Source organism: Paramisgurnus dabryanus, chromosome 2 (genome assembly GCF_030506205.2).
Source record: "Paramisgurnus dabryanus chromosome 2, PD_genome_1.1, whole genome shotgun sequence".
Lineage (NCBI taxonomy): Eukaryota > Metazoa > Chordata > Actinopteri > Cypriniformes > Cobitidae > Paramisgurnus > Paramisgurnus dabryanus.
The window spans coordinates 18,212,417-18,235,540 of NC_133338.1; the positions used below are offsets into that span (position 1 = coordinate 18,212,417).

Sequence of the window (23,124 nt, forward strand, 5' to 3'; positions counted from 1 at the left end):
AGTATGCGGATATCGCTCAGGTGTTTAGTAAAGCCCGGGCCACCTCCCTCCCTCCTCACCGGCCATATGATTGCGCTATTGATCTCCTCCCCGGCACTTCTCCGCCTAAGGGTAGACTTTATTCTGTGTCGAGTCCTGAGAGAGAGGCTATGGACCAGTATATTAATGATGCCCTGCGTGCCGGTCTCATCCGTCCCTCCACCTCGCCCGCAGGGGCGGGGTTTTTCTTTGTTGAGAAGAAAGACGGCTCCCTGCGTCCTTGTATTGATTATAGGGGATTGAATGACATTACTGTTAAGAATAGGTACCCCCTTCCTTTAATGTCTACTGCGTTTGAGCTTTTGCAGGGAGCGCTGGTCTTTACTAAACTAGATTTACGCAATGCCTATCATCTGGTACGTATAAGAGAGGGAGATGAGTGGAAGACTGCATTTAATACCCCTACTGGACACTTTGAGTACTGCGTTTTGCCTTTCGGGCTTTGTAACGCTCCATCAGTCTTCCAAGCTCTGGTTAATGATGTGCTGAGAGACATGATCAACAAGTTTGTCTTTGTGTACATTGATGATATTCTCATCTTTTCCCCCTCTATGCAGGAACACACTCAGCATGTCCGCCGAGTCTTACGCCGGTTGTTAGAGAATAAGTTGTATGTAAAGGCGGAGAAGTGCGAATTCCATCGTAAGTCAGTTTCGTTCTTGGGTTTTGTTGTTGCCCCAGGTGAGATCCGTCCCGACCCAGCCAAGATCAAAGCGGTTGCCGAATGGCCAGTCCCCGAGTCCCGTAAAGATTTATTAAGATTTCTGGGCTTCGCCAATTTTTACCGGCGATTTATCAGAAATTATGGTCAGGTTGCTCAACCTCTTACTGCTCTCACTTCCACTAAGGAGAGGTTTGTCTGGAATTCTAGTGCTCAGGAGGCCTTTGATAATTTAAAGTCCCGGTTTATCTCTGCTCCTGTTCTCTCTATTCCAGATCCGGCTGCTCAATTTATTGTGGAGGTGGATGCTTCGGATGTCGGGGTAGGCGCCGTTTTGTCTCAGCGGTCTGCTAAGGATGGCAAGGTGCATCCTTGTGCCTTTTTCTCCCATCGGTTAAACCCAGCAGAGCGAAATTATGACATAGGTAATCGGGAGCTGCTGGCGGTCAGACTAGCTTTGGGTGAGTGGCGTCACTGGTTGGAGGGGACCTCGGAGCCCTTCCTGGTCTGGACGGATCATAAGAATCTCGAATACATCCGTTCAGCCAGGAGGTTATCTTCTCGTCAGGCTCGTTGGGCACTCTTCTTTGACAGATTTAACTTCACCCTCTCGTACCGGCCCGGTTCTAAGAATACCAAGCCCGACGCTCTCTCTCGTTTGTTCGAAAGTCCCGGTTCTGATGGGGACGAAACCATCCTCCCTGAGGGGCGGGTGGTGGGTGCCCTGCGCTGGGGAATAGAACAACGGGTGAGACGGGCCGGCCGGGAGGGGGAAGTGCCAGAGGGGTGCCCAGCGGGTCGATTGTGGGTGCCGAATGCGCTTCGCTCCGAGGTCATCCGGTGGGGTCACGAGTCCAAGTTTGTTTGCCATCCGGGGGTTCGGAGAACGTTGGCTACCGTACGTCAGCGTTTCTGGTGGCCCTCTATGGGTCCCGATGTCAGACAGTTTGTGTTAGCCTGTCAGGTTTGTGCCCGTAATAAGGCCTCTCATCAAGCCCCTATTGGTCTGCTTTAACCGTTACCCATTCCCTCTCGTCCTTGGTCACATATCGCCATTGATTTTGTAACCAATTTGCCTAGTTCTAAGGGAAACACTGTTGTTTTGACCATTGTGGACCGCTTCTCCAAGGCGGTTCATTTTGTCCCTTTGCCCAAATTACCCACTGCCAAGGAAACTGCCCAGGTAATGATCGAACACGTCTTTCGCTTACATGGTCTGCCCACAGACGTTGTTTCAGATAGGGGTCCCCAGTTTATTTCTCGTTTCTGGCAGGAATTTTGTAGACAAATAGGCTCCACAGCTAGCTTGTCTTCAGGGTATCATCCTCAGACCAACGGGCAATGTGAACGGGCTAACCAAGATTTAGGTAGAGCTCTCCGCTGTCTGACATCGCAATATCCGAGCTCCTGGTGCCAACAGTTGCCCTGGGTTGAATACGCCCATAATTCTCTCCCTGTTTCTTCCCTTAACATGTCCCCATTTGAGGCGTCCATGGGGTTTCAGCCCCCTTTATTCCCGTCACAGGAACCTGATGCGGTGGTTCCGTCTGCACTAGCTTTTGTCCGTCGTTGCAAACGCACCTGGAGAAGGGCTAGATTTACATTACGTCAGGTTTCCAGACGAACCAAAGCCGCGGCCGATCGTCACCGTAGAACCGCGCCCCGCTTTATCTGTGGGCAGAAGGTATGGCTTTCGTCCAAGGATTTACCTCTCCGTGAGCCTTCTCGCAAGCTGGCTCCACGATTCCTTGGGCCATACAGCATTGTTAAGGTCATTAATCCCGTGACGGTCAGGCTCAGATTGCCCCCAGCACTCGGTCGGGTTCACCCAGTTTTTCATGTGTCTAAACTGAAGCCTGTGTATTTTTCCCACCTTAATCCTGTTCCCTCTGCCCCCACCCCTCCCACCCCTCAGCTTATAGATGGTGCCCCTGTGTATTCAGTTAAGTCTTTACTGGATGTGCGTCGCCGGGGTAGGGGATTTCAATATCTTGTAGACTGGGAAGGATATGGTCCGGAGGAGAGGTGTTGGGTACCGGCCCGGGACATTCTGGACCCTGGGCTGATAGAGAATCTCCGCCGGCGACGGGGTGAGCCTCCTCATGGACCGCCCGGTGGCGGTCGTGGGGGGGGAGTCCTGTTATGATTTCGGTCTTATTGGCTGCTTTGTCTTTGTTTCACTATGTGTTGTGTTTTTGTTTTGACAGCTCCACGCGTGCGCGTCTTCCACCGGGTGATCTCATCACCTCTGACTTTTCTCACCTGCGACCCGCACCTGATTCTCATTATTGTCCAATCCGGTTTGATTTAAATTCCCCTCGTTCCCTTTGTTCTTTGCAAGTTCGTCTTAGTGTGTTCATGCCCGCTAGCTCTGTCTAGTTCTTGTCCTGTCTAGCTCTTGCTTAGTCAAGCTTTTATATTTGGATTATTCACCGTGCTCTCTGCTGCCTTTACCCCTTTAGACTCCGAGCCCTGTAGTCAGTCTCTCCCGAGTGGTGTGTCAGCGTCAAGCCTCAGTCTTCTCTCTGTCTGTGGATTCTCCGAGCGCCAGTCCACCTCTTGCGCTGTCCAGCAACAGTGCGCTTTCGGGCGCGTAATTCTGTGTAAGACTGGGCCTGCCACAGTGCGCTGTCCAGCACGGCCTCTGCTGAAGACTCTGACCGCTTTTCTCTCTCTCTCTGCCCCGCCAGGACTCTCTCTGCGCCCCGCCAGGATTACTTCAGTGTGGATTTCGGATGTGCGAGTGGATGTCCTAGGGCAGTGCTGTGTTTCCCACTCTGTGACTTTCCCGAAAGGATTCCGCTGTGCCCCGGCTCTCTAGTGTTTTCTATTCTTCACGTCATTCTCACAAGGACATCGAGTGTTTTCTCCTATACATATTGACAGTCATATTGTGTTTTTCTATATACATACTTTCCTGATTACATTGAGTGTCATCTATTATACATATTTAATAAATACCTCTGCGCTGGGATTCCTGTGTCTGTCATCCCTAACACTTGTGGGGTGGATTCATTTAAACTAATGTAGTCGTCTGCTTTAAGCCAGGTTTCTGTTAAACAGAGTGCATCTAAGTTTTGGTCTGTAATTATTTCATTGACAATAGGTTCTTTATTGGTAAGCGATCTAATGTTAATTTTAACATTCGAGATTCATCTGTTAATGTATTGTTTTCTAATTTTATATTAATCAGATTTGTACCAGATGTAACAAGCGGTGCTCTGTATTTATTTGTTCGGGGAACAGATACAGTTGAAATGTGCTGATATTTGGGTAAGATTGACTCGAAGTGCTGGGATAGAAGTGGTCTTGACATATCATGGCAGCTAACAGATGGACGGTTAAGCCGATCCGTCTGTTTCCTGACCTGGGCCCTGGATAGTCAGACTATATCAGAATTAAGACTATTGATCAGATTTCTAGTGAGTATAGCACTTCCTTCCGATGACGGATGAAGGCCATCTCGGGTAAGGAGGAATGGTCTTCCCCAGAAATGCTTCCAATTGTCTATAAACCCTACATTATGCTGAGGGCACCACTTTGACATCCATCCATTGAGAGACACTAATCTACTATGTGTTTCATCTCCCCGGTAGGCGGGGAGGGGACCAGAGCATATTACATTGTCTTACATTGTTTTTGCAATTTCACACATCTCCTTAATAGTATCTTTGGTGATTTCCGACTGGCGGAGCCTGGTGTCATTCGTGCCGGCGTGAATAACAATCTTAGAAAACTTCCGCTTAGCATTAGCCAGCACTTTAAGTTTGGATCTAATGTCAGACGTTCTGGCTCCCGGTATACAGTCGACTATGGTGTTTGGTGCCTCAATGTTAGTGTTCCTGAGTATAGAATCTCCAATGACCAGGGCACTTTTAAAAGGTGTTTCAGCTGGTGTATTTCGAATCTGTTAGAAATTACCGTAATGTTATGGGTCTTAGAAGGACGCCGTATATGACTATGCCGCCTGACAGTCACCCAGTTTGACTGCCGACTTGACTCTGATGTCGGAACCGAGCCATGTGTATTTTGATAAACACTATGCGCGCTCGATACCGTATTTGTAATATTTACATTAGCATCTGATGTCGGAACCGAGCCATTAGTCTTTTCGCTCGATAGATTAGTTGCAACAGTAACATTAGCGGTTTTGCTATCCTCAACTAGCGTTCGGATGCGCGATTCTAGTTCAGCAACCTTCTCAGTTAAAGGCATTCTATGCAGTTTGTCATTTTTGTCAAACAGCGACCCCTAGCGTCGCTGGGGAAAACTTGCAACTGTCGTAATTTCGCACCCCCACTCTGTACGTACCTGTAAGGATAGTGTTGGGCGTGAATATGCAGAGATGGACTCCGAAGATAATGACCAGGTAATGTTTCACAATTTCATACAAATATTAGGCTACTGCATGTCTGCTAAACTACAGATGATGGTAATTGGATAATAAGAAGTTTATTCCAAGTGTAGAGTAGGCATATAATAATAAAGTAGCCTACCGCGTTTGCTGGCTTATTACGTTTTTACAAAATTGCAGCTTAATCACAAGTAAACAGTCTATAGTCTGACGTTAAGAGCACCAATTATGCTAATAAATTAGCACGTTAGCACGTTATTGTAATATCCCATAGTACATACATGTTATTAAAACTTGAACTAATGCACTGTGAGTCTTATAAATTGCTTACATACCTCACCGATTTCTGCATGTCTGGAAAACGCTCGGTTTAGTTCCTGTCTCCGCCTCCCAAAATGTCTAGTGTATTCGGATTGGTCAGATGACTACTCAACTGTTATTGGTCAACTGCGTTCAGCGTGTGTTTGAAAGGTTACGCCCCTGACTACGCGTGGGTTTTCCGGTTCTGACTGAGAGTCACAGGCAACGTAAACAAGCGCTATATTTCTCTATAAACGATGGTGTCTGTACTGCCTTACCACTTCGAGCTCGATCCAGAGAGTTCAGACGGCCGTTACGATATAAACGATCTCCGCCAATGAACGCGAATGGATTTAACTTTTTTAGGTGTCCTTAGCTCTGCCAGAATGCTAAACGAAGACGAAAATGTGTTGCAAAGACATCCAAAAGGTAATTATAACGTACTACATTACTTTGCAAACTATATGGAAACACCAAATGTAGCACATAGAAGGTTTTATTTGAAATGATTATAAAACTATTTCACTTATTAACATTATTTTACTATAGTAAACTTTATTATAAAAGACCGCTTACATACTATATTACTGTGCAAACTATATGGAAACACCAAATGTAGCACATAGAAAGTATTTGTTGAAATGATTATAAAACTATTTCACTTATTAACATTATTTTACTATTGTAAACTTTATTATAAAAGACTGTTACATACTATATTACTGTGCAAACTATATGGAAACACCAAATGTAGCACAAAGAAAGTATTAATTGAAATTAATGTTCTACATTATTTCACTATGGTAAAGTTTATTATGAAAAACTGCTTACTTATAAGCATAGACATCATATAGGTAGACGCCCTACACTGCATGAAAAGAGCTGTATACGGACAAATACGGAATGGGAAATCCCTGCTAAACTTTAGGTTTGCCAGATTTTTGAGGCAGAGTGCTTGGAAAGGTAATACACCAAAGTAAACTTGTGAAACATCCAGAAACCTTACGTTTGTGGATGTTTAAAGGAACTGGTGGAAGTTTCCAGGAATCCTTACAGCTGGTTGTGAGGAGCGGTGGGTGTGAGGTGTGAAGGGCTTTTTATATGTTAATGACCCACAGGTAGAGGTGTCTTCTTTGTTTTCAGAGCTGAGTGGGGTGGGGGGTTAACCATGTCTCTTTAAGACAGCACATACAGTATTGTGGTACATAAAAACTGTGTTTTCTAAATATATTTATTATTAATATAATTTAATTAGTCTATTTAAGAAACTAAGCATCATTCAAAATAACTAAAATTCAATGGACACAATTACCATTTTAATGTGTGAAAATTATGTCTCTGACTCAAGAGAAATGCAACAAATGTTATTTCAGAATATATATTTCCAACACTTTGAAAACATGTCTCCAACTGCCCTAGGTCAGAATATTGTGCACGTATGTCTCAATGCTGCATACATCGTTTAAAAGAAGCCGTTCAAATGACATGTAACTCATTTTTGCTAGCTAGGATGTTGATAAATTAGTCAGTGAAATGTAAAGCTGCTTATTTTTGCTGATGTCTCATGATTTGAAGTTCATTGTTTCTATTGTTATTATAATTCTACCCCAACATTTCATTAAATCTTTTAAAATAGAAACAAAAATATCAATAGACAGGTCCATAATCTAAAAGACAGTCTTTCACATGTGGATGCAAAACATGTTGGGTGAAACAGACTAACAAACTCGGGTAAACATATCTGCAGATACCTGTCAGCTACTGTACTTCTAGTCCAGAGGTGCCCAAAGTTGGCCCACAAAAGACCTTTAATTTTTTTATGTTTCATGCATACTTGAAGGTGTATAAAATGCATCACGAAAACCTAATGGGCTCGGGTACTATAGGCTAAAAATGAAGAGGTTGCGGCAGTGGCACACAGAGAAAAGGATATTTAAAATTGATTGGCAAAACGATTTTTTTTTTCTACAAAAAGCCTTGGAAAATAAAACTGCATTAGTTATGCATAAACAGAGTAATGTTTGCTTATTTATTTTTAAAATATTAGAAAATTATAAATTAGGGGTTATCAGGGCAACTTTAATTTTAATATAACACAACAACATTTACTTTTGGCCCACAGCCCTCAGTCAGGTTTGGCCCTTGTAAGGAAAATGTTCGGGGCACCAATGAATGTTCTAGTCTATCTGAGGAGGTAACTTTTAGCATATGATAATGCATGCTTGCACAAAGTCAGACCACATATTATAATGTTTGTCTTCAATCAATCAATTTAAACAAAAGAGATGGGGACTTTATAATATAATAAGGGTCCATATATCACAGTGAAAAAAGACATACATGTATTTTTACTTTAACATGAACTAATGCTGAGTTACAGCATATCCTAATCATATATTGAAGAGTCATCATTAACTACAACATGACATGTTTTTCATTGTTAGTTAATGCAGTCATTAACAATAAATTAATTTGAGTTCATGTTGTAGTTAAGTAAGTTCAGTAAGTTACATGTCTTAACTCAGCATTAGTTTATATTTACTTATATTTAAGTAAGAATTCATTTAGGTATACGTTCAATGTTTCCAATGATGAGCAGTTAATCCACTAAACCCAGAGATAATTCCTGAGGCATGTTTAAAGAGTTTTGTATTTCATCAAGAAGGTGCTGATTCACAAAGATTTTAAATTTAAGAAAATCTGAGCATCATTCCAAATAACTGTTAACATGTTTGTCAACTAAACATGTTTTGTAAACGTAATAAACTTTATAAAAATATTTTTTATTTTGTATTAATAATCAAGTATAAAGAACAATGCATAGTGTGAAAATGCGGATTATAAAAAAGTATATTAAAGAAAAGGACTACATTTCCCAGAATGCACCTGCACCCACTCATCTGACTGCCCCCACCCTTCAGGTGCGACTGCTCAACCTATGGGCTTGACGGAAAATTCAAATCGCGAACCGTTACTGCCTGGACTACTCCGTCTCTTGTTTGTTTGTTTGTTTGCTCATTAACAGTAAGGTAAGTTTGATTTAATTCATTTGTCTGCATCGCGCTGATCGGTTGCCTATTTGTTCATATTATGTTATTTACTATGATTCGTTTTTGTCTTTATACTAGAACTGTTTGAATTTAAAGCACAAACAGTAAAACATTAAGGTTATACGTGGTACACAGCGGTAAACATGAGGTTAAAAATACGCGAAGTAACATTCAAACCGGGCTGTTAAAAGAATCAATTCGATGTTTACATTTTTAAAAACAAAACTTTAAAGAAGCCAAGATGAGACGTTATTTGCTTAAAACAAACAAAACAACAGTAACTCGTTTGTTTGAAATGTTAGCAGCTAGCAAGTGTCTCTCTGCTATTTTAAATGGTACAGACGATCTTTTGTTGTTTTAAAAGCTCATTCAGTTCTGGTAGATGCTGCTTATTTTTCAAGACTGTTTTAATAGCTTTATATTGATTTGTAACAAAGCCAGCTTCACTTTAAGAGAACCTAGATGCTAATTGTAAAGAAGCTTGGAGTCATAATATATTTAAACGTTATATGTTTGCTGTTCTTCATCTTTTTAAATATGAAGTCTATTCATGTTTGTGTTTACAGAGGTCATGTACACTGTGGTCAACTTTGTGGACGATGAAGAGGTTTCTGGGTAAAGATGATGTATGTTTAATCATTCAATGATTACATTAAATTAAAAGCAAACATGTTAAATAGTAAACGGATGTATTGTGATATGTGATTTTGATTTTTAATTCTGTGTTTGCCAGAGAAATATAATGAAGTACCGGTAACAGTGAAAGCTAAAACATCCGACTGATCCACACTGAAGAAATTGATGTCACTGCAATCTGGCCAAAATGATGTAAGTTTAATAATTAAATTATTAAATTAAAGAGGTTAAATCGTAAATAGATGTGTTATGATGTATGTGATTCTATTTTTTTATTCTGTGTTTGATAGACAACTATATTGAACTAGCCTACTGTAATGAAGCTGCAGAACAACACAGAGACTCTTGAGGACATCAACATAGAAAATGAAGCAAGAAGATGTATATTATGAAGTTCTTTGATCATATATTGTTGTATCTTTGTACAGTTTAATGCAGTGGTTCTTAACGTTATTCCTGGAGGCCCACTGCTCTGCACATTTTGTATGTCTCCTTTATTTAACACACCTGATTCAAATCATCAGCTCATTAGAAGGGATCTCCATGAACTGAACTACGTCTGTCAGATAAAAGAGATATACAAAACATGCAGGGCAGTGGGCCTCCAGGAATTACGTTAAGAACCACTGGTTTAATGTAAACTTTCTAAAATGTACAACTTTAATTCTATGTCATTTGATTTGTCGTGTGTGTGTATGTGTATACGTATATGTGTATTAGTATTATGCCAAATACTTATATGTACTTTTATATTTCCAAAGAGATGTCTGTCCAGATGAGGGTGCATCAACGTTACCTTTGCTGACAAGTATATGCTTTACAATGTAAAACCTAACAGTTAACTTAACTCAAACCATTTAAGGAAATCGGTTGCCTTAACCCATTAAGTTTTAAAAAAACATACATTTGAGTACTGTGAACTTAAGTCTTGTGCAATTATGCACTTATATTTAGTTAGTGTGAACTTAAATATAAGTGCATAACTGCATGTGACTCAATTTGTTTAAGTTCACAGTACTCAAATCTATGTGTTTTAAAAAATAAAATGGTTTAATGCAACCGGTTTTCTTAAATGGTTTGGGTTTAGTTAACTTTTAGGTTTTACTGTGAGAAATTCTTGAATAATTCCAAGACAGAGCTCTGCAATTGTATCTACACTGCAAAAAATCAGTTTCTAACTTAGGATTTTTATCTTGTTTTTAGTAGAAAAACTAAAAATTCTTAAATCAAGATGTATTTTCTTGATGAGCAAAATTACCTAAGAAAATGTCTAGTTTTTAGACAAAAATATACAATTTAAGTAAATTTGTGCCTGAACAAGCAAAAATATATAACAATGGGGTGAGAAAATTGTGCTTGAATTAAGTTTTTAAGAAAAAAGAAAACTTAAGATTTTTTCTCACACCATTGGCAGATATTTTTGCTTGTTTTAAGCACAAATTCACTTAAATTGTGTGCATTTATTTATTTTGTCTAAAACTAGACTTATTTTCTTAGGTCATTTTGTTCATCAAGAAAAAGCATTTTATTTAAATAATATTTCTACTGAAAACGATACAAAAATACTATGTAAGAAAGTCATTTTTTTTTGCAGTGTAGGACTGATTTCTTAAAGCAAGATCAATATAGTTGTTGTTCATTTTATTTAGATATTTACTACATTACAGTGGCAGCTGGTGACTTCTTTTTTTGTGAGCACTCGATGCAAAGTCTGTCACATGTATATAGCCAGTCATTTGTGTGGTTCCCAATTTCAAAATATGTGTTCTGCGTGTATGTGCATCACGTGTTTTGACTAAACATGTGATGCACATGGTTTACATGAACCAACAAACACATTTTAAAAACACAAGCAACACACATGACACTCCGAACACTTATTTTGAATTTGCACCCCTCGGATGAGCAGTCACGAGCCACCACTGCTACTTTACATTGTACTGCTTTGAATGTAGTTTTCATTGTCGCTTTTATTTTGTTTTATTTTACTCTAATATTGCTTTCTCTGTCTGTATATTTATGAGTTTAAATAGTATTGTTTATGTATGCAACTTTTAATATTTGTGTATAATATTATTTTGTGATGGTGACAATTGTGAATTGTTCAGTTTTTTTATTAAATAAACATTTCAAACTCAATTCAAGTTTTTTTTTATTTTTTTTTTAAGGGTTTTGGGATGAATATGAATATATATATATATATATATATATATATATATATATATATATATATATAGTGGGGGGGGTTGTAGTCTATCTGCATAGCAGGCAAATAACCAATCAAGTCACTAAGCTATGAGGGCTTGGGTTGGGCTTAATAGAAAGTGTAACCAATCAAATAATCTCAACTGGAAAGTTTCAAAGTTGTGTCCCAATAGTTGTCAGAGTTTTGGGAGGGGGTTTTAAAAGCAACCAATCAGTGTTGAGATTAAACGCCAATAGGGACACTAGAATTGTGCAAAGGTGTGAAATCCCAGTACCTCTGCAGGTGTGAAAATGTCCCTTGACAAAATCTTCAATGGGATTATTTGCCATGGCAACAAATGGCTGCATACACCACAGGAATATCCCATCAGCAAGATACATCCGAATTGGTATCATTACGGGAGTTTCCTAACTTTGTGGAATTAGAAGTTTACCCTCAGTGGAACTAGTAGATACCTCCGAAAATCAGTGGTGTTTACAGGAGTTTCCTAGTACGGATACACCTCTTTTCATGCAGTGCTATCGACCGCTACTGCCTACTGGCGCGGCGAGACATGGGGCCGCCATCTTAGATCGGTCACCCGCTCCACTCAGTGTAATCTGTATGACTGGTGGAATGAGCTATCAGCGCATTTAATTAATCATATCTCAGTGAATACCGAACAGATTTTCACGCGGGTTTTTTTGCTGCAAAGGTCATTCATGGAGCTATGATACAGCACACATGGTTCGGCGTATTTTAACCCTTTATGTGCTGCAAATCCCGTCTGAGTGGAGGGTGACAATGTGATGTACATCTTTAAATGAATATTTCTCTGGGATTCTTTGGGCTAGAAACCTAATCTTGGTCTTGTTTTAAAGAAGACAATTTAGGGTTTTTCACAAATGAGTTAGAAAGTAAAAAATATTAAATATAAATATTTTTATAGCCGTTTACCTTTATTTTAATATATAAAATAATGCAGTAACATATTAATTTATAAATAAAATTACATAAAAGTGAATGTTTCACACAATAAATAATGTTAACATTAAGCAATATGTCTCAAGTAGTTGTGATCCAAATTTCAAGTTAAAATCACAAAAAATTATGTTTGTGTCACAATTTTAATGGTTTTACCAACAACTGCCATTAGATTTTGCCACATACTCTTGTACTCTTGTATACTCACAAACTAATAAATTACTGTCACCGCATTATTTTTCATGCAAAAAGGTTTTGAAATATTAAAACTACATTCTGAGAGCTTTCAGATGATATATAGCTTGTCATGATTTTTTAGGTTTAGAGTAGGGGTTTAGTGTTATATGCAAAAACAAATTTGGCCTACCTGTGGGCCCGTAACATTTTGGATACTGACTCTCACTATGTCATAATTTTCCCCAAATTGTAATAAAATATGAAAATTATACTCTTTGAGCTTTCCAACAATATATAGTTTGTCAAGATTTAGGTTTAGAATATTAGTGTTACAAACACTAATGTGGACAGCGCCACTTAATGTTCATAGTAGGAATGAATGAATATTCACTAAACAGTAATAAAATATTCTGATATAAGATATAAAGTGAGCAGACGTCAAAATATGTGATGTAGGATATAAGATATTTTATAAATCACACACTATAAATATGACAAAGCTGCAGAAACAGTTAGTTGCAGTACAATAAGACTTTTTAATAAGGTGAAGAAACAATTTAAAATGATTTGTAACCCCCCTCCCTCTCCCCCCACACACACGCACATACACACCCCTGAAAGAGGACTGTTTTGCAGAGCTTCTTTCCCGTGCTCCCTTTCTGTAGTTCAAGAGAGGTGAGTTTGGCAACATGGTGGAGCCGTATCTTTAAAAACACAGACACAACCAATGACAACGAGTCAGACTGATAGTTGTCGATTCCAAACCGAGTCTCCTCAATGTCCTCCCTACGAAGGAAAACATCCTCTGTTCCAGATCCTCCCGCACAACGTGCATGTCTGTTGACATCTTAGCTTTTTAAAGCTCGGCGGATCACGCAGCTCACAGCACCTTATAATAATAATACACATGTATATAGCGCCTTACACAATACTCACAACAGAGAAACTCTTGTAATTATTACTTTACTTTACCCCACCTCTCCTTGCAGGGTGAACAACGGCTGGTGCAGTAAACATAGCCTAGCGAACGTTAGCTGGCTGCGATTTCAGTACAGTAAAATAAACAATCTTTGCTCTTTCTCAATTTTCTGGTAATATTCTATTCACAAAATACAACCGGTAGTACCGCAATGTTAAAAAGTACTTGTGAAAATAATCCTCCGGGCTCTATTTGCGATGGTCTGCCGATTAGAACAGGAAAATGCTCCACGGTGCTCTGGCATCTTATCTGCTGCCATGCAACGAAACTAGGAGTACGACCGGTTTAAGATGGCGGCCGTATTTCTCAGTCCCCAGCAGCCAATAGGGCATCTAGTCTTCTATATGATATCTATGCTTATAAGTGCTATGTTTTTACTTATTAGGTTTTAAGGAGAATGCAACAGGTTCCAGGGACTCTTACATGCGTAATTCATCATCCAGGTTTTGCACAAATTGTCTCAATCCCTACACACAGAACATTTATTGTACCGACTATAAGCCTTTGAGGTGCAGGACTAGAGTAAGTTTTATTACATTTTTAAACCAATAACACTAAAGTATCATTATAGTAACAAAGTACCCAAAAGAACAAAAGATGTAACTTTAAAGAAAATATAAAAGTCAGTCAAAAGTTTTTATTTATTTATTACAAATATATATTTAAATGTTAAACAATATATAAATAAACATACTTTAGTAACCATATTGTGCTCTTGTTTCAAAAATTGTTCAATTCATTTCTTACAGCTATCTATTCAGATAAATGGCATATCAAAGCTTTGTCAGCTGGTGCTATTTAAGACAACACTATAAGGTTATCATCCTGTCGTGTGTTGTTCTCCAGATACGCTTGGAGCTTCCTGATCAGATCGGTCACAATTTTGGCTTTCGACGACCCCTGCACTGAAGATGGCATGCAATCACGTCCTCCTTTGAAGGTCTCTCAAACTGTGATGCCAGGTCCATTGGAATCAGGGTTTCCTTCAGCTTATCTTCAAATACCTCATCAAACACAAGCCTGATCACATCCTCCACATAACTGTAGAAATATTGCAGTCAATAAATCTTTTGTTTTGATCATTTATTTCCCTGCTTCATACATTAAGTTTTTAATTATGAATGTATTTGAAATAAAACATTACTGCTTACGGTATGTCATTTGTGTTTTGGGAACATAGCCTTGTACTTTCCCTCTCCTGCTTTTGTTACGGCTTGGTGACATTGTAATGGATGGCTGCAAGGTACAAATACCTGTAAAATATAAACAAGCAATTAATTTATTGTAAAAGTAAATACTACTTTATTTAACACAGTTACTAAAATACTTAAATACCTGCACAGCATTCCAATAAATGAGAAAATCAATTTTTTTGCTGCAAATCTGAAATCTCAGGCTACGGACGGCAAAGGCATCCACTGATGATGGTGATGGAAACATTGTGAAACGATGCTACTGCCTGGGTTCCTATTATTATGCAGAGAAAAAAAACTTTGTCATCATCAGTTATACATTTAAGACTGGTAGTGGTTTCACTAGGTAAATACATAATATGTGTTAAACACCTTTGCTCCTCATATGCCAGTCTGACTCCTTGTACTGTGTGTAATGATGTTGCATGTTTGCATACAGTGTAGAAGGATGTGTCCAGCTGCGAATCTATGATATAGACAAATAAAACAAACATGTATTCAGTCAAAAAGAAATATTAAAACAATAGAGTACAACGACTATAAATCGTTAGACTATTCATTAAAACGTAAATGTATTACATATTACATGGCCCAACATTAGCAACACACATTACGTGTTTACTTCGTTTCAAAATCTAAGAAAGCTTCAAGTAAATACAACACTAAAATACATATAACTTTAAACAAATCATCTGTACTTAGAGTTTCTTGAGTTTGATCATGAGAACAAATTTTACCGGTAACAGTTTAGCTGGCATTTGTATTTGTATTTATCTTAGCAACTTAGCAAGTTTGTAAACATGTCTAAACCAACATCGATAAAAAAAACGAAAGCCTGCATAATTCAACATACACGTGTGTAAATATGGTACGTTGTTTATGAAATACAGTATTACAACACAAAACAATTAGCTTGCAAGCTTAGCTCTACACGCACATTATGTTAATCTCCGGTTACCGGTTACGTAATGTACAGTAAAAGGCAAATAATAAACATGAATACTTACAGTCTGTGATCCAGAAGTGCACAGTAATCCAACTTTCAAGAGGAGACGTCGCGCAAATCCAGCTTCGGTTCATGAGAAGCAGTTATTGTGAAAACTCCGTGAACAACTTCTGACTGGATTTTTCCGGAACCGTATTAAACATGATGTCCTCTGTGGAAGTCCATAAAGTGCTATTTTGCCCTCGCATCTAAAGAGACAGCGTCTACTCGAGAGATTTAATCGCTTAAACGATGAAACAAGAGTTTGCAAACAGAGTAAAAGCAGGGACTCACAACCTCCGCCATTTTAGCTCTCTTCTGACTCGGCGCTCCCCACCCTCGTCTTTGAGGGCGTACCCAAGCAAAGCAGAGAGGGCTGAACTATGATAATGTTGGTCTTATCTACGTCACTAATCCCAGGAAGTAAACTGTTGCCTACAATCCGAGTGTTTTTTGTAGTCCTCGAACGTTAGAGACGATAACTCGCGTCATCGTTTTCTTTGAGGTATGTACTTTTTGAATATCGTTAGCATGTACTAATGCACACTTACACACAAAAGGATGTTTAAAAACGTGTATCCCATAATAGGTGCTCTTTATGTCTACTTTATAATGTCTTTTTTTTTTATTGTAATGTAAACATTACAAAATGCATTGACAAAGTTAATTGTGTACGTTGCATTTTTTCATAACATTGGCCATTATGTCATACTTGATTATTGCTATTTATCATCATGGTTTGCAATCTGTGCATGTTTACACCATTTACAACCTCTAGGCATATTTATGTACTGATAATTATAATCGCAGGAATCCGCGTCGTCAGCCTCGTCTGATGTCCCTCATGCGATTGGGGTCAAATCGAAGCAATATAAACCTCCGCGGAAAAGGCAATCGAAAGGGGCGAAGGGTGCAAAAATTCTCGACCCTGAGGAGCAGTCGAGGCTGCAGGAGCTGCGGTCAAGACGTGCAGCTGAAATGAAGGTTTGTTTATTATTGCTCAAGATGTCATTTTAGATAAATTTATCTTTTATCTTTTCCCCCACTATAGCGTGTATGTGTGTGTAGAAATACCCCAATATATATATATTTATATGCCCTACCCCCCAATATATATACATTATATATATATTATATACACATACACACACACACACACACACACACACACACACACACACACACACACAGACAGACAGACAGACAGACAGACAGACAGACAGATAGATAGATAGATAGATAGATAGATAGATAGATAGATAGATAGATGTGTGTATATATGAAATAACGAATTGTTTTGCATTGTAGGTAAAACTGCAATCGCTTGAGTATGACCAGAAGGACAAGCTGTTGAATTCTATACTCACAAGATTGCCAGGTCTCATGTTCGATGTCATGGCCATGCTTGAGATACCACATAGCCCTGACCCTGTCGGAGATGTCCTGCATTGGTGCACTTGCACCAATTGTAGAGAAATGACCACAGACCTGGAAAGGCTTTGTTGTAAGCAGACACCAGCTAATTGCATAAGCAACTCGGCACATATGGAGTTCTATGTGTTGGATGAGGGTGTGTTACGGCTGACCCGTGCGGCCTGGAATGACATTTTTGCGGTTGATGACAGCCAGGAGCCGGGTGTTGAACAGCGTCAGTACCGACATGCTGCCTACAGACAGTATGTGCTGTGGCAGCATGGCCGCCTGGGTGTGGGCAACAGAGTTGTCATACCCAGCTGTTGTGTATGGAAGGTCCGAATCAAGTTCCCTGACCCAAGAGGCCAATACACTGGATTCCGGGTGCGCCGCCTTGAATAGTTTTTTTTTATTATCCATTTGTAAATAGTTATATAGGTATTTCTAAACAGCATGTTATTTTATAAACATTTGGTAATTGTATGTTTGGTTCTCTGTTACCTCAGCATTTGTGCACTTTACTTTTATTTATTTTAACTTTTTTTGTTTTTGCATATAAATAATTTTTTTGAAAAGTTCAATATTATCCATCATTTATTACAAATATTTACAAGAACCAGATTACAGTACAACAGTCTCCTCTTTCAATGTGGTCCTGCACAAGTTCTGCAGTGGGTGGTGGCGGTACAGCAGCAAGCAAACCCATGCGCCTTGGGTCATCGGACCTGAGCATCTGTTTGCGGGGAAGGCCTCTCCCACTTCGAATTCTTCTCCCCAGAATGGCCTTCTGAAGGTCTTGTATGTAGCTATACTGCTTCTTTTCCTTTGTGGTGTAGACACTCCAGATTTGAGATTTTTTGTTGAAATATCTTCTATATCTGTATAGGAAGTGTCGATTTTAGTATAGTCATTTTCAAAATGTTTGGTAAGATCCACTCAAAGTGCAGTAGTAACAGTAAATACTTACATTTTGTGTCCATCCTTGTTACGGGCTGGCAGGCGATGATTGTGGTTATTGTAATCTAAGGCGGCAAGCAAAACTCGCGTCTTGTATACAGGTGGGCTGTAGGCGAAGCGCTTTGCCGCATACATTAGTATATGATTTTGGAAGCTTTCCAAATCAGATGTGGTCCTGTCGGGGAGGCACACATTAGTAACATTTCTTATCACAATGGTCATAAAGGCTAACTCTGTTTGGCACTACTTTCAGCCTGCACTCTTCAAACAATTACCAAAATATGTTACACACCCACACATCTACCAATAATGTGAATGAAATGGAATATGGCTATGTATAAGTGTAGTTAGAGTATGTATATTAGTAAATAAATACATTAGCAACTTTTGTTTTGTGCATGTATAATTTCATGACATTAGATGCATACCTAAAGTTTATGAACTTCTTCACCTGGCTCAACCAGCGCTTGTCAAGCACAATTGCTGTAAGTGCCTGATGAGCTGCGGAACCTGTAATTACATATCAGAGTGAGGAAAATTCACAATCTAAGATCAAATCAAAATCAAGCGGCTACAATCGTTCAAACCTTGCTGGATCCATGGCTTGTTTTGGCTTCCTTCATCCAGAGGCTCATGTTCACAGCATCCAGTTGCCCATGAATGTTGGTTGCGGACATGGTGCAAGACTCCATGCCACATCATCTGCATAAATGGACCACCCCAAATTACATAAAGCTAGAAGCTTCACCTTTCTGCATGCCCAAAGTAATAGTTTTTACAGTGACATTACAAAAACTTATAAAATACCTTGAACTGCTCCTCTGTCAATGCTTGTTTGCAGCTATACCAAAAGTGGTTCACGATGTCCTTCATCCAAACCAGAATTGAATTCTGATTTTTTATGGTGCCAGCCTGATCACACAATACAAAGCTATGGTTAATATATTGCTCTAAAATATTACCATACTAAGACAGTATGGCCAGTCAATATATGCAATCTTAAATCTTCAGGTTCATTGATTAGTTGTAGAATACTGAATAAATTTAGATGATTGCATACCCGTCGTAACTTCTTTCCAAGATTTTTGGCAGCATGCCATATGTCGAGTGAGTGTTGAATGCCTTTGTAGCGTCCACGTTCTGGATCTGTAACAATAAACACAGCATTTCTAATAAAATCAATATCAGAAGAAAATAAAAATCAATGACTCTAGACAACATATCAAATAAGTTATCCTTACTAAGCAAGGCAGATATTTGTGGGTGGGCATCTGTAACAACTTCTCTGACAGGAATTTCCTTGATTAGTGCATCCATGGTCCTGATGAAGCACTCCTTCTCCATAATCACGGAATTCCTTTTTGTTTCTCGCTTGTCTACGGTGACAATGTGCACAATGTCTCTTGACTCTTGCTCAAGAGTTGTGTAAGTGCAGTATTGTGCACAGTGTCCTAGTAAAAAGTAAAAAAATTATAATTTTTAGTTCACAATTCAGCTATCAGCATTTGGACTTTATGGATCATTTGCTCACAAACACAAAGTACCTGGAGAGTCCATTCTGCCATCACCTATTGAATAGAGCAAAAATACATCCATTAGAACAGTGGTTTTCAATCTTGTCCTAGGGGACCCACTGCCCTGCACATTTTGCATGTCTCCCTTATCTAACACACCTGATTCAGATCATCAGCTCATTAAGGGAGAGATCCATGAACAGAACAGATCCTGGGTGTGTCAGTTAAGGGAGACATACAAAATATGTAGAGCTGTGGGTCCCCTAGGACAAGATTGAAAACCACTGCATTAGAATAATGATTGTATTTAGATGTGATTGTGTTAAAAATTCATATACATTCAATGGTGGTTAACAAATATGCTACACCTTACCTAGGACAACGACATGTTCTTCCTGACGCAACCTGTCTATGATGTTTGCCCTATTTTTTCCCAAAATTCCTGGACAGGATCAATACAATAAGCATCTTGAATTCGGAAGAAAGTCCCCTCAGCAACCACTGCCATTTTCATAAATTGAAAGAGGAGGGCAATCTTCCTGTAGTTGTTGCCAGACAGAAGAATATTGGTAGCCAGCATGAAGTCACCCCCTTGCATGCCGAACTTCAAAACTAATGTTATCACAACTCTACTGGTTACAAACAGTTTACTCGCTCTTCTACCCTGCATGCATGTACATCTTATCTTACCCATTCCAAAATGACTCCAGTCCCCCGAGGTTTCAGGGTCACCCGAAATGGCGGTTCACCATGGCATGCTACACCAGACATACTGTCTATGTAGTTGCACTTCTGTAGTGGTAGCATCAAGTACATGGCAAGCTGATGGAGGTTGTTGTTGTAGGTGATGTTGGCACTTTTTCCCACCAGATCATCCTCACAGAGAACTCGTTCTTGTTCAGGAATGTATTCCAGTTCAGGGGGATTGGGTGTTGCTACATCAAGCACAGATTCATCTAAACTTATTTCAGCAAGATCATTTGTGTTGACACGACCAGTTCTGTGTATATAAGCAGAGTATATGGACATTGATTACACAAACCAGATGGTAGAAATTAAGTGACAATGAAAGAACTGTATAGTTGTGAGAATGAACATAGCATTAGTTGAACCCAAAATGTAACTACTACGTGAAATGTACCGTAGCTGTAGGAAAGGAACAAAATCCTCATCCGAGCTATAGTCATCCTTCCAGTCCTTGTGAGAAGGATCAACCCAACAATCATCCATTTCGATGCTGTTCAAGAGATACACAGATGAACATCAGACTGAAAAGACATGTCAGTAGAAGGCAAATTACCAGTACAGCACAGTACTTACAAGCTGTTCCTCAAGTCATTGGCATCCCCCTCATCTGTAGAGTCATGTTCTTCAGCAATGCTCTGAGAACGCATGCTGCAATTAGAGATAAAATTATTTTTTATTTCAATTATATGTCAAACAAATGCTGTTCATTTGAATGATGGAATCATTCCTTCATCAAAGGATCCTGATAAACAAACCTGTACAAATGACAGACCAACAACTAATTTCATTGATAATAATAATAAAGGCTTATATAATTCCTATTATATCCTCATATATATATGAATTAGAAATACATGGAGATATATATGAAATCAAACCTGGTTTCCAAAACACCACCCTCTTCTGTCTCTGTCACTAATGGCTGGACACCAGTTTCAGGGAAATTTTCATCTCTAATTCAAAAGATGAATGAATAGTTTACAATGTGTGCTATGTATTCCTGAATTATTAGGATTGAGCAGAAAAACATACCGATCACATTCTGACTCCTCTGTTATACTTGACACGGGTGGCTTTGGTGGTCTTCTGTGTCCTTTGCTGGGTGTAGACATTACGACCCGATCCTGGTAGCTAGAATAAAAGGTCAAGATCGGTATTTTCTCAATCAACAAACTTTTAGTCAGCTAAAGTTTGTAAACGCACAGTACACACACACACACACACACACACACACACACACAAACACGCCATAAGAAATCATAATTAGACAAATGACTATGTACACATCACAACACTTGAGTTTAGATGGCAAAAAAAAACATGTAAGAGAAACGAGAGAAACGAGTAGCAAGTCTGCTAAATGCTCTTATGATCGTAAGCTAGCTAGACCCATGTTGAAATTATTTTACTGGTCTAATTATCAACACTGGATGAATGAACAGCATAGTAAGAAAATACATACTACAAGCAAGCGCAACCACATACAACATAGACCGCAAACAAATTTACAAATAAGAGATTTACTTACTTGTCCATCAACAAGATCGCCAGATCAGCATCCCTTTTGCATCCAGTGCTGTCTTTTAGCTCACGCCAACGAGTAAAAGCCTGGCCGAGTGGGACTCTTGTCCGGTTCCTAACTCGGTCAGATTCTCTTTTTCGCTTTCTACTCTCTTCCGAACGGGTTTTCTTAGCTGTTTCCATCATCAAGCATCACGTCTCAAGTACGCGCGTGAAGTTGTTGTTATAGGCTTGTGTGACTTCATGCAGGAACCGACAGCCGGATGACGTCAAAGTTCCGTCTCGGATCATTCTCGCGGTAATTTTACGTCATCCGACTGCCGGTTCTTGCAGCGCTGCACGAAGTCGAACAAGCCTAACGTGTGTGACGTCGTTGCCGTAAAGCAAGTCGTGATTCTCGCGAGATTTGTCAGGGGCGGTTCTTTCAAGCTTGCATTGGTGGTTTTGCTAGCGGCGTCCTCCCCGAGCTTCAACAGGAGGATGATTCGCCATACTATGACTTCGTTTACCATCGAAATGACTTTGAAGCTGTTATATTAAGGTAAAATAACTGCATAGTGTGTCTTTAACCTTAATACTTCAATACACTTAGTGCATGTAAACCCCTCTATGCTATCAGCAGAAGCTAAACTATACATGTGGCAAGTAGTACATGTTACAATAACAAGCGGAGTCTTACCGCTTTCATGCTGGGCGATGGCGTCTTCGTTTACCCGAACGTGGTCCCCGGAGCTGCATCGCGTGGGGTGTTCGGTTGTGACATGCCTCGGTCGCCTGCGAACGTCTGGGGCCAGGGTGATGTGGGGCTTGCTGAATCTGCGAAGGCCAGGCAGCGGTTCCTCCACAGCTTCCCGATCGCTTTCATGTTGGGCGATGGCGTCTCCGTTCAGTCGTTCACGGTCCGTGAAGCTGCATCGCGTGGAATGCTCGTTTGTTGTACGCCTCGTTCGCTTGTGGACGTCGGAAGGCAGGGTGAAGTGGGCGCTGTACCTCGCGTTGGATCTGCTAAAACCGGGTAACAACTCCTCCACAGCTTCCCGCTCAGGTGAGGACAGGTCAGAAAAGCATATATCAGATGAATCCGCAATTAGATCGGAAAATGCTAGCTTCAGCCTCCACCGTTTGTGGATGCTAGCGGGCTATATGCTAACACTGGGTGTTTATTAGTGATAAATAGTTTCACGTGGTAGTACTCAATAATCGTCACGGTAAAGTATTCCTATGTAAAACTAATAAGTTATATTATATAAATAGGAATAAGATGGTAAGAAAAGGATTTTAGATGATGAACTCGATGAACTCGACGGAGCTCCGATACACGATCTGTTCAGCGTGACGTCCGGTCGTAGAATGCGCATCTCTTAACAGATAACCGCGTCAAAATAAAAGTCCTTTTGGTTACATTTGGCAATCTTTAAAGACATATTTA

The 23,124-nt window shown here is 39.6% G+C and overlaps 1 protein-coding gene and 2 long non-coding RNA genes across 3 annotated transcripts; 1 reads left to right on the forward strand and 2 right to left on the reverse strand.

Moving 5' to 3' along the window:
* The first annotated feature begins 7,852 nt into the window (after positions 1–7,852).
* Positions 7,853–9,593, forward strand: LOC135764787 (uncharacterized). The gene is made up of 4 exons (XR_010540278.2): positions 7,853–8,383; positions 8,971–9,030; positions 9,138–9,232; positions 9,331–9,593. It is a non-coding gene; the product is annotated as an uncharacterized lncRNA (long non-coding RNA).
* Positions 9,594–14,265: 4,672 nt separating this feature from the next.
* LOC135764818 (uncharacterized) lies at positions 14,266–16,129 on the reverse strand. The gene is made up of 5 exons (XR_010540290.2): positions 15,566–16,129; positions 14,931–15,024; positions 14,701–14,832; positions 14,517–14,618; positions 14,266–14,406 (listed from the first exon to the last, which is right to left on the reverse strand). It is a non-coding gene; the product is annotated as an uncharacterized lncRNA (long non-coding RNA).
* A 1,180-nt stretch (positions 16,130–17,309) lies between these two features.
* On the reverse strand, positions 17,310–20,096 carry LOC135764810 (uncharacterized). The gene is made up of 9 exons (XM_065275499.2): positions 19,801–20,096; positions 19,458–19,481; positions 19,155–19,364; positions 18,974–19,059; positions 18,721–18,825; positions 18,501–18,615; positions 18,342–18,423; positions 17,924–18,088; positions 17,310–17,834 (listed from the first exon to the last, which is right to left on the reverse strand). Exons 2-9 carry the CDS (start codon positions 19,468–19,470, stop codon positions 17,564–17,566), a joined length of 1,047 nt encoding a protein of 348 aa, XP_065131571.1. The 5' UTR covers positions 19,471–19,481; positions 19,801–20,096; the 3' UTR covers positions 17,310–17,563.
* Between the last annotated feature and the right edge of the window lie 3,028 nt (positions 20,097–23,124).

Excerpts from the sequence above, each read along its gene's own strand:
- LOC135764810 (XM_065275499.2), bottom strand. Across the intron at positions 18,616-18,720 it reads TGACAGAGGAGCAGTTCAAG|ATGATGTGGCATGGAGTCTT; the intron begins GTATTTTATAAG and ends CCATTTATGCAG. Across the intron at positions 17,835-17,923 it reads AACAAGGATGGACACAAAAT|ATATAGAAGATATTTCAACA; the intron begins GTAAGTATTTAC and ends CTTCCTATACAG.